Source organism: Camelus ferus, chromosome 9 (assembly GCF_009834535.1).
Source record: "Camelus ferus isolate YT-003-E chromosome 9, BCGSAC_Cfer_1.0, whole genome shotgun sequence".
NCBI classification, from domain to species: domain Eukaryota; kingdom Metazoa; phylum Chordata; class Mammalia; order Artiodactyla; family Camelidae; genus Camelus; species Camelus ferus.
The window spans coordinates 11,273,345-11,288,241 of NC_045704.1; the positions used below are offsets into that span (position 1 = coordinate 11,273,345).

Below are 14,897 nucleotides of genomic sequence, written 5' to 3' on the forward strand. Positions count from 1 at the left end.
AGACCAGGTGAACTTAACAGATATCTATAGGACGTTACATCCAAAACCAGCAGAATACACATTCTTTTCAAGTGCGCATGGAATGTTCTCCAGGACAGATCACATGCTAGGCCACAAAACAAGTCTCAACAATTTAAAAGGACAGAAATTATATCAAGCATTTTTTCTGACCAGAACAATATTTAACCAAAAATCAATTACAGGAAGAAAAATGGGAAAAGAAAACACACATGGCAACCAGGCAACATATTACTAATAAAACCATAGGGTCAATAAGGAAATCAAAGAGTCAAGTAGAAAATACCTCAAGATAAATGAAAACAGAAATACAACTTCCCAAAATGAATGGGACATAGCATAAGTTCCAAGAGGGAAGTTTATAGCAACATAGAACCACCTCACAATGAGAAAAATCTTCAAAAAGACAATCTAACATACCATCTAAAGGAATTAGAAAAAGAACAAAGCCCAAAGTCAGCAGATAGAAGGAAATGAAAAAGATCAAAGAAGAAACAAATAAATAGAGACTAAAAAAACAGAAGAAAAGATCAATGAAACCAAGAGCCATTTTTTTTTTCAAAGATAAACAAAATTGACAATCCTTTACCCAGGCTCATTAAGAAAAAAAGAAAGACTACACACACACAAACACACACACACACACACACACACACACACACACACACACACCAGAGGAATAAAAGAGGAGAAATCACAACACAGATACAAAAATATGATACAACACCTCTGTAAACAGTTACATGCTAACAAAATGGAAAACCTAGAAGAAATGGATAAATTTCTATTAAAATACATTTTAAGTGGAATTAGGAAGAAACAGACAGCCTGAACAGAATGATCAATTATAGTGAAATCAAAATAGTCACTAAAAAACTCCAAGCAAACACAAGTCTAGGACTGGGTGGCTTCAGGGGGATTCTATCCAACATATAAAGAAGAGATAATACTTATCATTCTCAAACTATTCCAAAAAACTGAAGAGGTGGGAACACTTCCAAATTTGTTCTACAAGGCTTCATTACCCTGATACCAAAAAGCAGAAAAACAGAGGACAAAAAATAGGAAAATTATAGATCAATATCTTGACTGCAGATGAAAAATCCTAAACAAAATATTAACAAACATAATTCAACAACACATAAGAAGGATCATACATGATTATCAGGTGGAATTTTTTCAGAGATGCTAGGACAATTCAAAATCCAGAAATCTATCAAGGTGATACACCACATTACTAAAAGGAAGGATAAAAATTACATGATCATCTCAATAGACACAAAAAAAGCATTTGACAAAATTCAGCATCCATTCACGATAAAAAATTTCATCAAAGTTTATATAGAAGGAACATACCTCAACATAATAAAGGCCATTTATGACAAATCCACAGCTACCACAGTACTCAATGATGGAAAATTGAAAGCTTTTTCTCTAAAATAAAACAAGACAAAGATGTTTGCTCTCATTACTTCTGTTTAACATAGTATTGGAATTCCTAACCTCAACAATCAGAAGAGAAAAAGAAATTAAAAAATACCAAATGGAAAGAAGTAGTAAAACTGTCACTATTTGCAGGTGACATGAAACAATATAAAGAAAAGGAAAACCCAGTACACTTTTTGGAATGTAAATTAGTGCAGTCACTGTGGGAAACAGTATGGAGGTTCCTCAAAAACCTAAAAATAGAACTACCAGAAAATGAAAACTCTAATTTAAAAAGATACGTGCTCCCCAATATTCATAGGAGCATTATTTACAACAGCCAAGACATGGAATCAATTTATATGTCCATCAACAGATGAATGGATAGACATGTGATTATATATATATATATATACACACACACACACACACACACACACATACATACACACACACACAATGGAATATTACTTAGCCATAAAAGAATTAAATTTTGTCATTGCAACAACATGGATGGATGTGGAGGGTATTATGCTTAGTGAAGTAAGTCAGACGGAGAAAGACAGATACTGTATGCTATCACTTATACATGGAATCTAAAAAATAAAACAAATGAATATAACTAAACAGAAACAGACTCACAGATATAGAGAGGAAACTAGTGGTTATCACTGGGGAGAGAAAAGGAGGGTGGTATGAGATAGGGTAAGGATTTAGAAGTACAAACTACCATGTATAAAATAAATAAGTTAGAAGGACATATTTCACATCACAAGGAACAGAGCCAACATTTTACCATAATGTAAACAGAGTATAATCTATATGAACACTGAATCACTATGTTATATTCCCAAAACTAATATTGTAACTCAACTATAATTCAGTAGAAAAAGTTAAACTTAGAAGGATAATTATATAATGTAACAGAGGTGCTAATTATGGCTCCAATCGTGATCATATTATAGTGTATAAATATAACATATTACCAGTTTGGACACTTTAAATTTATACAATGGTATATGTCAAATATATTTTAATTTAAAACATCAGCTGGAAGATGGCAGAGTGGTAGGACCACGAGCTTGCCTCTCCTTGTGAGTACAGCAAAACCACAATTGAATGCTAAACAACCATCGAAAAAAGACTAGAACCTAGCAAAAAAGATCTTCTACAATTGGAAACATAAAGAGGGAACCATAGCAGGATGGTAGGAGGGGAGTGCTCATGATACCCCTCAGGTGGGTAACCCACAAGATGAAGATTTGTTAAGCCCCAAAGGCCCTGCCACAGGAGTGAGAGCTCTAAGCCCCACATCAGGGCCCCCAGCTTGGGTCCCAGCATTGGGAAGAGAAGGAGATCCCAGGACGTCTGGTTTTGAAGGCCAGGGGGACTTGGCTCTGGGAGCCCCACAGGACTGGGGGAAACGGAGACTCCATTCACTTGGGTAGTATACATGGAAACTCACATGCACCAGGCCCAAGGGCAGAGGCAGTGATTTCATAGGAACCTGGGCCAGGCCTGCCTGCTGGATTTGGAGGGTCTCCTGGGGATATGGGGGACAGATGCAGCTCACCCAGGGGACATAAAAGCTGGTGGAGGACAATCTGGGAGTGTTCATCTACAGGAGCTTTCCTGGAGGCTGACATCTTGATTGGATCATTAGCACTGAGACCAAGCCCTGCCCAACAGTGTGTAGGAAAGCCTCAGGCCAAACAACATACAGGGTGGGAACACAGCTCCACCCATCAGCAGACTTCCTGAGCCACAAAGGCCTCTAGACACAGCCGTACCCACCAGAGGTCCAGGACCAAGCTTCACCCAGCAGTGGGCAGGCACTGGCTCCTCCTGCCAGAAACCCTGCATAAACCTCTAGTCTAGCCTCATCCACCAGGGGAAGATACTAGAAACAAGGAAACAATAATCCCAAAGTCTGTGGAAGGTATCCACAAACACATAGAAAGATAGACGATATGAGACAGCAAAGGACTATCTCCCAGGCCAAGGCACAAGATAAAACCCAGAAGAAGTAAGTGATGAGGAGATAGGCAATTTATCTGAGAAAGAGTTTAAAGTAATAATGGCCAAGATGTTCAGAGAACTCAAGAGGAGTATAGATGCACAGAGCGAAGTTTTTTAGCAAGTGGTTGGAAAATATAAAGAATACCCAAACAGAGTTGAAGAATACAATCATTGAAATAAACAATACACTAGAAGGAACCAAGAATAGACTAAATGAGGCAAAAGAACAGACCAGTGAGCTAGAAGACAGATTAGTGGAAATCACTACTTCAGAACAGAAAAAAGAATGGAAAGAAATGAGGGTAGTTTAAGAGAACTCAGGCACAACATGAAGCACACTAATATTAGCATTATAGGGGTCCCAGAAAGAGAAGAGAGACAGAAAGGACCTGAGAAATTTTTTGGAGAGATAATCACTGAAAACTTCCCCAACTTGGGAAAGGAAACAGTCACCCAAGCCCTGGAAGTGCAGAGAGTTCCACACAGGATCCACCCAAAGAGGAGCACACCAAGGCACACAGGCATCAAATTGACAACAGTTAAGGATAAGGAGAAAATATTAAAATTAGCAAGAGAAAAGCAATGAATAACATACAAGGCAAATCCCATAAGGTTACCAGCTGATTTTTGAGCAGAAACTCTACAGGCCAGGAGGCAGTGGCATGATATACTTAAAGTGATGAAAGGGGGAAACTTACAACCAAGAATATGCTATCCAGCAAGGCTCTCGTTCAGACTTGATGGAGAAATCAAAAGCTTCACAGATAAACAAAAGCTAAAGGATTTCAGCACCATCAAATCAGCTTTACAACAAATGTTATAGGACCTTCTCTAGTCATCAAACCATAAGAAAAGCAAACAAAAAGAAGAAAGAGAAAAAAAGAGAGAGAGACCTACAGAAGATTGCTTTGGCTGTTCTGGGTCTTTTGTGGTTCCTTATAAATTTTGGAATTGTTTGTTCTAGTTCTGTGAGGAATGTGGCAAGTATTCTGATGGGGGTTGCGTTGGATCTGTGGATTTCTTTGGGTAGTGTGGCCATTTTGATAGTTTTGATTCTTCCAAGAGCACAATAAATATTTCCCTTTTTTGTGTCATTTTGGTTTTTGGAGTCTCGGTAACTTCCTTGGTTAAATTTATTTCTAGGTATTTTGTTGTTTTTGATGTAATGGAAATATCTCTACTGGTTATAACATTCTGGTTTTGAAGTGAAAAAAAAAAGTGAATGAAGGGCTGGAAATGGCAAAATATCCTTCTTTGTTATGGGTGAGTTGTATTCCATTACATATATGTATGCTGCGTCTCCATTATATATTCAACTATTGACGTGCACTTAGGATGCTTCCATATCTTGGCAATTATAAATAATGTTGCTGCTAATAGTAGGGTGTATGTATCTTTTTGAATTAATTCTTATTTTGTGGTTGACTTTATTCCTTTGATAACTATGTAAGTTTAAAAAGCTAAAGCTCTAAACATTCTTAGAAACAATGAACAGTATGTATATATAAATTAAAAAATGTGTGTAGTAAAAAAAAAAATGATCTATCAAGCCATGAAAGGACATAGAAGAAACTTAAAAGACACATTACTAAATGAAAGAAGCCAGTCCAAAAAGGCTACAAACTATGATTCCAACCAAATGACATTCTGGAAAAGGCACAGCTATAGGAACAATAAAAAGATCATGGTTTCCAGGAGTTTGGGGAGAAGGAGGGAGGGAAGGAGGAATGAATAGAAGGAGCACAAGGGATTTTTAGGGCAATGAAATTATTCTGTATACTATAGTGGTGGCTACATGCCATTATGCATTTGTCAAAACCCACAGAATGTACACCACCAAGAGTGAATCCTAAAGTAAACTATGGACTTTGGTTGATAATAATGTGCCCATGTTGGTTCATCAATTGCACCAAATACACCACACTGATGAGGGGGGTTGAGGGGAGGGGAGTATATATGTGTGGGTGGGGAGGGCTATGTGTAAACTCTCTGTATTTTCTGCTGTGAACCTGAAACTGCTCTAAAAGAATAAAGTCTATTCAAAATTCTTTAAAAATCAGCTGAAACATACTTTTGTTTTTGTGCTCCTTTTGCTTCACTTCACTTCAATCTGGTAATTTCTAGATGAAAGTATGTAAATGTGCTAATCACTCTATAAAACACCAAATTTCCGATAAATGCTGTCATTGCTTTAAGGATGTTATCCGTAAAACCCATAACTGTCTCCCAAAATCCCTATTGACTGAGACTGGTTTTAAACTCCACCTCCACACCAGGCTACTCTTAATTCTGTGAAGTTATGAATTTGTTCAGTTGATTAACGACCATCACACACCCTAATCCACATTCATGCGTACGTTTATCTATAAGTTCATGCCTATTTAACTTCTGGGAAATTTACTGTTTTCGATTGAAAGCTACACACTTGAGTACTTCATAATACGCAGATTGTTTCAAGAACTGGTGTTTATTATTGCTTAAATTCTGAACTTCTTTTCTGCAAGTATTAGAAAAATTTCAGTCATATTATTCTTTACAGGACAACTATATTTCACGACAATACTGTTACAATGGTTTATTTTGAAAAAGATGCTCAGCATGTCCTGTTTACTATTCTCTTGAGATTCAAAATTTTAGTTAAGATTCTGAGGTGAATGAACAAATGAACAGGCAACTCGGCATTGTGGCAATACATACAATTTACATATTTCTCCTCATAGTAGGGGATTTCGTATTCCTTCTCCAGGCAAAGTAGAGGCTGTGTACAATGGAGTCACGGCTCATGAGCAGAAAGGGGCTGACAGTTGGGAAGCACGCAGTTATGACTGTAGCGATGCTCACAAGGAACCAGCTGGGATTCTCAAAGAGAGACAAAACAACTTGAAAGATAAAAGAAAGAGTGTAGAAGTAGACAAAGGTGCTCACAAGGAGAAGAATGGTTTTAGTAGCTCTGGCCTCAGGGGAGGATGTGGAGGAGGCATTATTCCTCCGAATGTGTTGCACCCTCTGCTTGTGCCTGTGCAGGATGAAAACCATGGAGCCACTGGCCCAGAGCATGAGCCCCAAACATGAGACATCAGGGAACAAAAGCAATGCTGCAAATAACACATTACTGGTTTTGTGATGACAAAAGGAAGAACAGTATCCAAAATCCCTGTTGTCTGTGATGCTTTTGTTGCTCCATTTACCATGTATGCAGACAGGAAAAATGATGCTCACCAACATTTGCAGGAACCAACACAGGAGAATAGAGGGAACAATGTACCTGAGAGATTTTCCTTTAAGCTCTGCCCACCTAGAGTTCCTGGGACTGATCGTCATCACCTGAAAGACACTCAAGAGGTAGATGCTACCGATGGACACTCCCCTCCCCACTCTGTGCAGAAAGAAAAAAAGTTTGCATCCAAAATCGCTGGGGGAATGTTTCCACCCAAATACTGCCATTGTGTGGGGGACACCTTTGCAGAGGAGGACAAGGAAGTTGGCTACAATCATGTGCTTAAGCATCAAATCTGTGCACCTTAACCTGTACCTAGTCAAGTAAAGGCTGTTATAATGGGAAAGAAGTAAGAAGTTGCCCAGGATTCCAACCACAGTCTGTGTTAAGAAGATCACATCTAATGTCACATCCCTGCTGTCCATCCTCTCAGACACCCGTCACTGAACTTTCTTCTGAGTTACACTGTCCTGCATGGGAACACGAGGTGTGAGCTACATGTATCATGTCAGCTGAATCCAACAGTGTCCACTTACCATTAGTTCTCACATGGAAACATTTACTGAATGCTTTTGATACTAGCAGATTCCATAGAGTTGAATGTATAACATTTAAAGAGCACTTAACAGTGTAAAACTAATCACTGAAAACACTACATGAGATCACTTCATTCTTCACAAATCTGTGCAGCAGACACTTTTCATGACTAATTATACAGAGGAGGGTAACGTGCACAGAGAGGTTAAATATTTATTAAAATTTACTGCTTAGGGCAGAATATGAACTTGAAACCAAGTGAACTGTTAAAAAGAGTGCACTGAACCACAGTTCTCTGCCCAAAAGCTAATTAGCTGTGTTCAAAAAATATCCCGATCTATATTTCATGTTGATTTTACAACCTGACATTCGAGTTTTAGATTTTTATAAATATATATATACTTTTTCATTATAACAAGAATACATTTATTTGTAAAGTTTTATTCTGTATGTCAGTATCAATTATGACTAAAGCTTTAAACACCCTAACACATGTACACGCACTGTTAGCAGTAAACCACTGCGGGAACCTGCCCACGGCAAGTCAGTGCAATAAAGATGAGGAAGACGTGAGATTAGGATGCCAACAGGAAGACCCCTTTGCTCTTTTTCAGAAAAGCAAGTATAATGGTACCTGTCATGGGAATTACTGAGTAAGCACATGTAATGCTGCAAACTTTGGGAGATAAAACAATAAAACCTGATGAAACGGTGCAAGGCAAAACTAGATTATTATTATTTGCAGATGACATACTTAGCCTACTTGTGAATGCCAGAGTTAAGGGAAAATGCTAGCAAAGAATTAAGAGTATGAATGATATTAACCTACAGGACCTGTGTAAAACAGCATTTGCAAGGCATATATTTTTTGCATTTTATAAATTGAAAGACTAGATGTTTCGGATTGATATTAGAATATTTTTAAATGGGTGGAAACAACATGAGAATAACAACTGCTGCCTGTAACCCATAATTATCAGGTCAACTGCTCCATAAATTTAAGAGTGACCATAACTTCATCATAACCAACACACCACAGAGACGTTCAGTTGAGACACAGTTGCTGACTCCAGGAACTGCATCAGACATCCAGACTTAGAGAAAACCTTTCTATTTAGGTCATTTCCACGTGTGTATACTTTCTGCACAGGATCAGATGATTAGACTCAGCATACTCTTTATTGTAAACCTGGAGGTATTATCGGTGCACCTCTGGCAGTCCTGAACTCTTAGACTGTGATTCCTATAACGTAGACTCAATAGCAGATTGATTTGATGACTATATTTTCAAGCACCTTAAAAATCAGATTTCGTTATCACTTGGATTCAGCTACAACAATCACTGTCAGTGAGGACTGCGTTAAATTGCATGAGGAGCCTTCAGGAATTGGAGTAAGTTCTAAGACCCCATCTCTCTTTACATGCTCAGCTTGTGCCTGAGAATTCTTCAGCTTGCCTGAATGGCATTGGCACTGAATCAGATTGTTAAAGAGAAAACTGCTTTTTTTCTGATATGATCACTTACCTGGAACCTTGATCTGCCTTTCCCTGAAAGACTCGCCTGTCAGAATGAAATCGAAAATACCGAACTCCTTTCTGCTGCCAAGACAATGGGCTCAATAGATGGTCTTTACAGCCAGTACCTGTGTGGGAAGGAGGCAGTCACAGCCTGATATATGGGTTTGTGAGTCTGTGTCCTGTCCTCCTCTCCCCTCAGAACTGCAATTATCATTTCACCTGTAACAGTAATGGGAGTGGAGGCTTGGGACCTGAGAACACTTCTGAAAACTTTTCTCTCAATTGTTAATTACAAAAAGCAATTACAAGTTTCTAGGAAGCCCGCCTTAGGAGACATGTGGAGTATTTTTGAGAGGCACTTTCTTTTCCATGATCCCTGAAAGCAGACAAGGCCTCACAGGGAGGAGAGTAGGGAACGCTGACATCACACACATAAGGGGCTGGCGTAAGTATGTGTGTGCCTCTGGATTCTTCACTTCCCTGAGAAGTTTCCCTACCCTAAAACTAGTACTTTGCCAATCTTTAAACCACTGAACTGAACCATCAGTTAAAACATTGGTAGAGAAATGGAATAAGACAAAATTCCAGGGGAGCATATTCAAAGTAAGAGTAAAAGGAAGAACATGATAAATAATTCATTTATAGACATTGTTTGCACAAACGAAAGCCAACTTATTTGTAATAATTTGCCTTATTCAATGCCAATTAATATGGAAATCTTGTAGAAAAATATGCCTTTATTGACCTCCATTAGTGATAAGAATTAGATGCAGAAAACAAATAGAAAAAAGAGAGAAGGTTTGAAAAGTGTCTCACTAATAATCACCTAGTCTGATGGCTCTACACACAGATTCTACCATTCTTAGTAAATATCAGATGAGCCAATGCTCAATGATTTAGTTTAGTTGGATCAAATGATTACCACAGTTCTCTACAGCAATTAATTGTGTTATTCTTCAGTAATGAGCACCTGATGCATTGATAATTAAGAACTATACATTAAGAGTTGAAAGTAATCTTTTGGTTTTCCCTACAATGAAATCCACATTTAATGCAGGGTCATGATGCAATCTCCTGCCAATTTTCAAGTCAGGAGTTGGAGCCCTACTGGTGGGCAACCAAGTCTGAACACAAACATGAACTCATTTAAACCATTACAGGAAGAATCAACCAAACACACACGTGGGTTCACACACACTCACGTAAACCTACGTACTCACTGTTTATATAACTCACTCACATACTCACACAATTACGGTTACAAACTCACAAACATTCATGCACACATTCAGCACATATAAACTCATACTCACATTCATAAACTTATATATTCAGGATCTTGTAGTAACCTATAATGAAAAACAATATGAAAACGAACACATGTATGCACGTGTATGACTGAACTATTACGCTGTGCACTAGAAATTGACACAGCATTGTAAACTGACTATTCTTAAGTCATGACACACATTCACACAAACTCACACAGTCACGTTCACTTTCATAAAATCAACTTACATAGTCCCTGTGTGTGTGTCATTGGGCATGTTCATATACAGAAGAATTGTTGTATCTCCAGACTTCTGGATGAAGGGGAAAAAAAGGTCCTTTCCATCATTTGTAACCTTTCCAACCCTGCAACAAACCACAGGACAATGTTTACAAAAGATAGCTTTATTTTTTTTAGTATTTTTAATTGAGTTACAGTCATTTTACAATGTTGTGTCAAATTTCAGTGTAGAGCACAATTTTTCAGTTATACATGAACATACATATATTCATTGTCACTTTTTTTTTTGCTGTGAGCTACCACAGGGTCTTGTATATATTTCCCTGTGCTATACAGTATAATCTTGTTTATCCGTTCTATATATGCCTGTCAGTATCTACAAACTTTGAAATCCCAGTCTGTCCCTTCCCACGCCTCGCCCCCTTGGCAACCACAAGTTTGTATTCTATGTCTATGAGTCTGTTTCTGTTTTGTATTTATGTTCTTTTTTTTTAATTCCACATATGAGCCATCTCCTATGGTATTTTTCTTTCTCTTTCTGTCTTACTTCATTTAGAATGACATTCTCCAGGAACATACATGTTGCTGCAAATGGCTTTATGTTGTCAGTTTTTATGGCTGAATAGTATTCCATTGTATAAATATACCACATCTTCTTTATCCAGTCATCTGTTGATGGACATTTAGGCTGTTTCCATCTCCTGGCTATTGTAAATAGTGCTGCTATGAACATTGAGGTGAAGGTGTCTTTCTGAAGTAGGGTTCCTTCTGGATATATGCCCAGGAGTGGGATTCCTGGGTCATATGGTAAGTCTATTCCTAGTCTTTTGAGGAAAGATATCCCATGCTCCTGGATTGGAAGAATCAATATTGTTAAAATGGTCACACTGCCCAAGGCCATCTACAGATTTAATGCAACCTCTATCAAATTACCCAGGACATATTGCACAGAACTAGAACAAATCATAATAAAATTTATATGGAACCACAAAAGACCTATACTTGCCACAGGATTACTGAAGAGAAAGAAAGAGGCTGGAGGAATAACTCTCCCAGACTTCAGACAATACTATAGAGCTACAGTCATCCAGACAGCATGGTATTGGTACAAAAACAGACATATAGACCAATGGAACAGAATAGAGAGCCCATAAGTGAACCCACAAAACTTTGGTCAACTAATCTTCGACAGAGGCAAGAATATGCAATGGAATAAAGACAGTCTCTTCAGCAAATGGTGTTGGGAAAACTGGACAGCAGCATGTAAATCAATGAAGCTAGAACACTCCCTTACACCATACACAAAAATAAACTCAAAATGGATCAAAGACTTAAACATAAGACAAGATACAATCAATCTCCTAGAAGAAAACATAGGCAAAACATTATCTGACATACACCTCAAAACTGTTCTCCTAGGGCAGTCTACCCAAGCAATAGAAATAAAATCAAGAATAAACAAATGGGACCTAATAAAACTTACAAGCTTCTGCACAGCAAAGGAAACCATAAGTAAAACAAAAAGACAACCTACGGAATGGGAGAAAATTTTTGCAAACAATGAAACCGACAAAGACTTGATCTCCGCAATATATAAGCAGCTTATACGACTTAACAAGAAAGAAACAAGCAATCCAATCCAAAACTGTGCAGAAGACCTAAACAAGCAATTCTCCAAAGAAGAAACACAAATGATCAATAGGCACATGAAAAAAAATGCTCTATATCACTAATTATCAGAGAAATGCAAATCAAAACTATGATGAGGTATCACCTCACACCAGTCAGAATGGCCATCATTCAAAAGTCCACAAATGTCAAATGCTGGAGAGGCTGTGGAGAAAGGGGAACCCTCCTACACTGCTGGTGGGGATGCAGTTTGGTGCAGCCACTGTGGAAAACACTATGGAGATTCCTCAGTAGATAGCTTTAAAATTGCTTTCAGCATTACCTCCTTAGGTGGGTCACATGGTAAGAAATGTGGCACTTTTGGGGTCCTGGCAGTGACTGGCTGTGTGATAGATCAGAATGAGAGAAAGGGTATAGAAAAAAGGGGTGAAGAAAGCTTGGAGTGTGGGACAAAGACACTGCAGGAAAAGAGGATAAAGAAAAAGGAATGTGAAATGTCCCAGAGGGATAAAGTACACTACCAGGTTTGTGGGTACAAGGGTCAAAAAGTGTGCAGGGAAGTGGCAGGTATGTGGAGCATTGGATTCTCAGGGGACAGGAGTGCAGGATTTCATGGGAATGAGGGAGATAATGGGAATGGGGAATTGGGGGCAAAAATGTTATGGTCAGTGACTGGTAAAAGTCCCAAGAGAATTGTCATCTTTGAGGGATGAAAACCATAGTGAGAGAGGAGGAAGGGGAGCACTTGTGGGGTAGGCAGATGCTAGAAATGTAGTGTGTGGTCCAAGAGTGTCAGAGGATGTGAAGCCTGGAGGAGATGATCAGCAAGAGAGAAACAAAAATAGGCACCAGACAAGAAAGCTGAGGAGACAGTGGGCATGAGTGAGCCAAAGAGCCCAGGAGACAGGGTCAGGGATGACAGGGCTGGGCTAACAGGTGCAGGCTGTGGATTGGGTGCGTGACGTAGCTGAGGATGTCTGAGAGTTGGGGTGGGGTACTGCATAGTGTGGGGCTGGAGGACATGGGGAATGGGCTGAGATCTCTGACTTGGAAGTGGATGTAAGGTAAGAAAATAAGGGCTCAGACGATGTGGTTTTCAACGGATGGAGTCACATAGGGATGGATTTCAATAAAGTGACAGGAGGGAAGTTGGAGATGCAATAGAGAAGTCTGAGAAAGTTGAGTAGAGTTGAGGAGTGGGTGGATTTTGGTGCATGGCTACAGCTCACAAGAGTGGAGGCAGGAGAGTTGTATCTAAGGGAGGGGAAATTCAGGAGAGGGGAGGGGAGGAATGAGGCAGGTAGCAGTGGGCAGAATGGAGACCACTCTTGGACTCCCTGTTCATTAATTCCCCCAAATATGGTCAAATCACAACAGCCATGGATAGTTTCTAACTTCAGCTCAAGGGGCAAAAATCTTGCTTACATAAAATGCCCACAAAACCACTTAAATAGGACATACAATATATGAGGAAAGCTAAAATTTTGGGTAAACACTCAACAGCATTTCACCCTTCATTTAGGAAACCATCTAAAGGATGTGACCTCTGTGGGTCACGCAAAGGAGGCTGTTCACTGGTATCCAGTGTTGCAAGTGTTGGGACAAGGTACCAGTCCATCACGTCCGATCTCTGAAATATTACTGAAGAACTGTCATGCCTCAAAGAAATTCTATGCCACAACACTGATATGATGAAAATATCTTTAGGTGCTGTGGTATTTCTAAAATACCACTTTATTTTTTTAAATTGAAAATACCACTTTAAGTGTTAAAGTAACATGTTATTTTAACTATGTGAATTTTTATAAGCTTCCATTTGCAAGCTTTACTGTAGGTAAATCAATCATAACAAGACAACTAAAAGTCTTAAGAACATTTTCCCCACTTCCTTATAAAAAGTCATCACAGGGGATAACCAGTGGTAGTAGACTTGCAGATATGTTGATAATTTTTTAAAATAATAGACAGATCTCCCAACCATGGATATAACACAAACTGTGTGGATACATTACATTCCATGGCAAAGGGTAATTTGCAGGTGTCATTAAGGATATGGATCAGTTGATGTCAAGATAGAGAGATTGTCCTGGATTATCTAGTGGGTCTAATACAATTACACGAGCTCTTAAAAGAGAAGGGAGCCAGAGAGTTGTGGTAGAAGAGAAAACCAGATACTTGAACCACGAGAGGGATTTAACACATAACTTCTGTCATTAAAGATGGAGTTTAAGTGGGCACATGGGAGAACTGAAAGACTGGATAAGACAGAAATGAATTCTGCTATAACTTAAAGGGTCTTGGAAGTGAGTTCTCCCCAGAGTCTTGAGAACAGAGTCCAAACTGGGTGACACCTTAACTTGTCTTGGGGCATCCTAATTGGAGTACGCAGCCAGGTGCTGCAATTTTCTGATCTAAGCACTATAGGAAAACAAATGGGTGTAATCAAAACATCAAGGTGTATGCCTTAAATAGATACACTGTCTATTTAATTATACCTCAACAGAGCAGAAAAAAAGAAGACAGATGTTGTATTAAAATGCTTAAGTTTGTGGTAAATGGTGGTAATAAAAGAGTAAAAAACATAGTAACTTTAATAGTAAAATAGTTAAGCAATAAAATAAAGTGAAATTATTCTGGAAATATATTAGAAATAAACTATCAAAAATGAAATTAATAAAGTAATACCATTTAAAATTGTATCACAGACAATAAAATACCTAAGAATAATTCTAACCAAGGAGGTAAAAGACCTGTACTTGGAAAACTATAAGCATGATGAAAGAAATTGAAGACAGCACCACATAAATGTAAAGAAATGCTGTGCCCAAGGATTGGAAGCATTAATATTACTAAGTGATCATAGTCCCTAAGACTGCACAAGTCCAATGCAATCCCTAGCAATATACTAATGGCATTTTTCACAGACTAGCAGACATTACTTTAAAATTTGTATGGAAATGCAAAAGGGTTAGCCAAAACACTTTGATAAGGAACAAAGCTGGAGGTACCACGATTTCTGATTTC

At 38.5% G+C, this 14,897-nt stretch overlaps 1 protein-coding gene across 1 annotated transcript; it reads right to left on the reverse strand.

The window, feature by feature from the left end:
- Positions 1-6,018: 6,018 nt before the first annotated feature.
- On the reverse strand, positions 6,019-7,171 carry LOC102510056 (vomeronasal type-1 receptor 4-like). The gene has a single exon (XM_006194411.2). It carries the CDS (start codon positions 7,102-7,104, stop codon positions 6,163-6,165), a length of 942 nt encoding a protein of 313 aa, XP_006194473.2. The 5' UTR covers positions 7,105-7,171; the 3' UTR covers positions 6,019-6,162.
- Between the last annotated feature and the right edge of the window lie 7,726 nt (positions 7,172-14,897).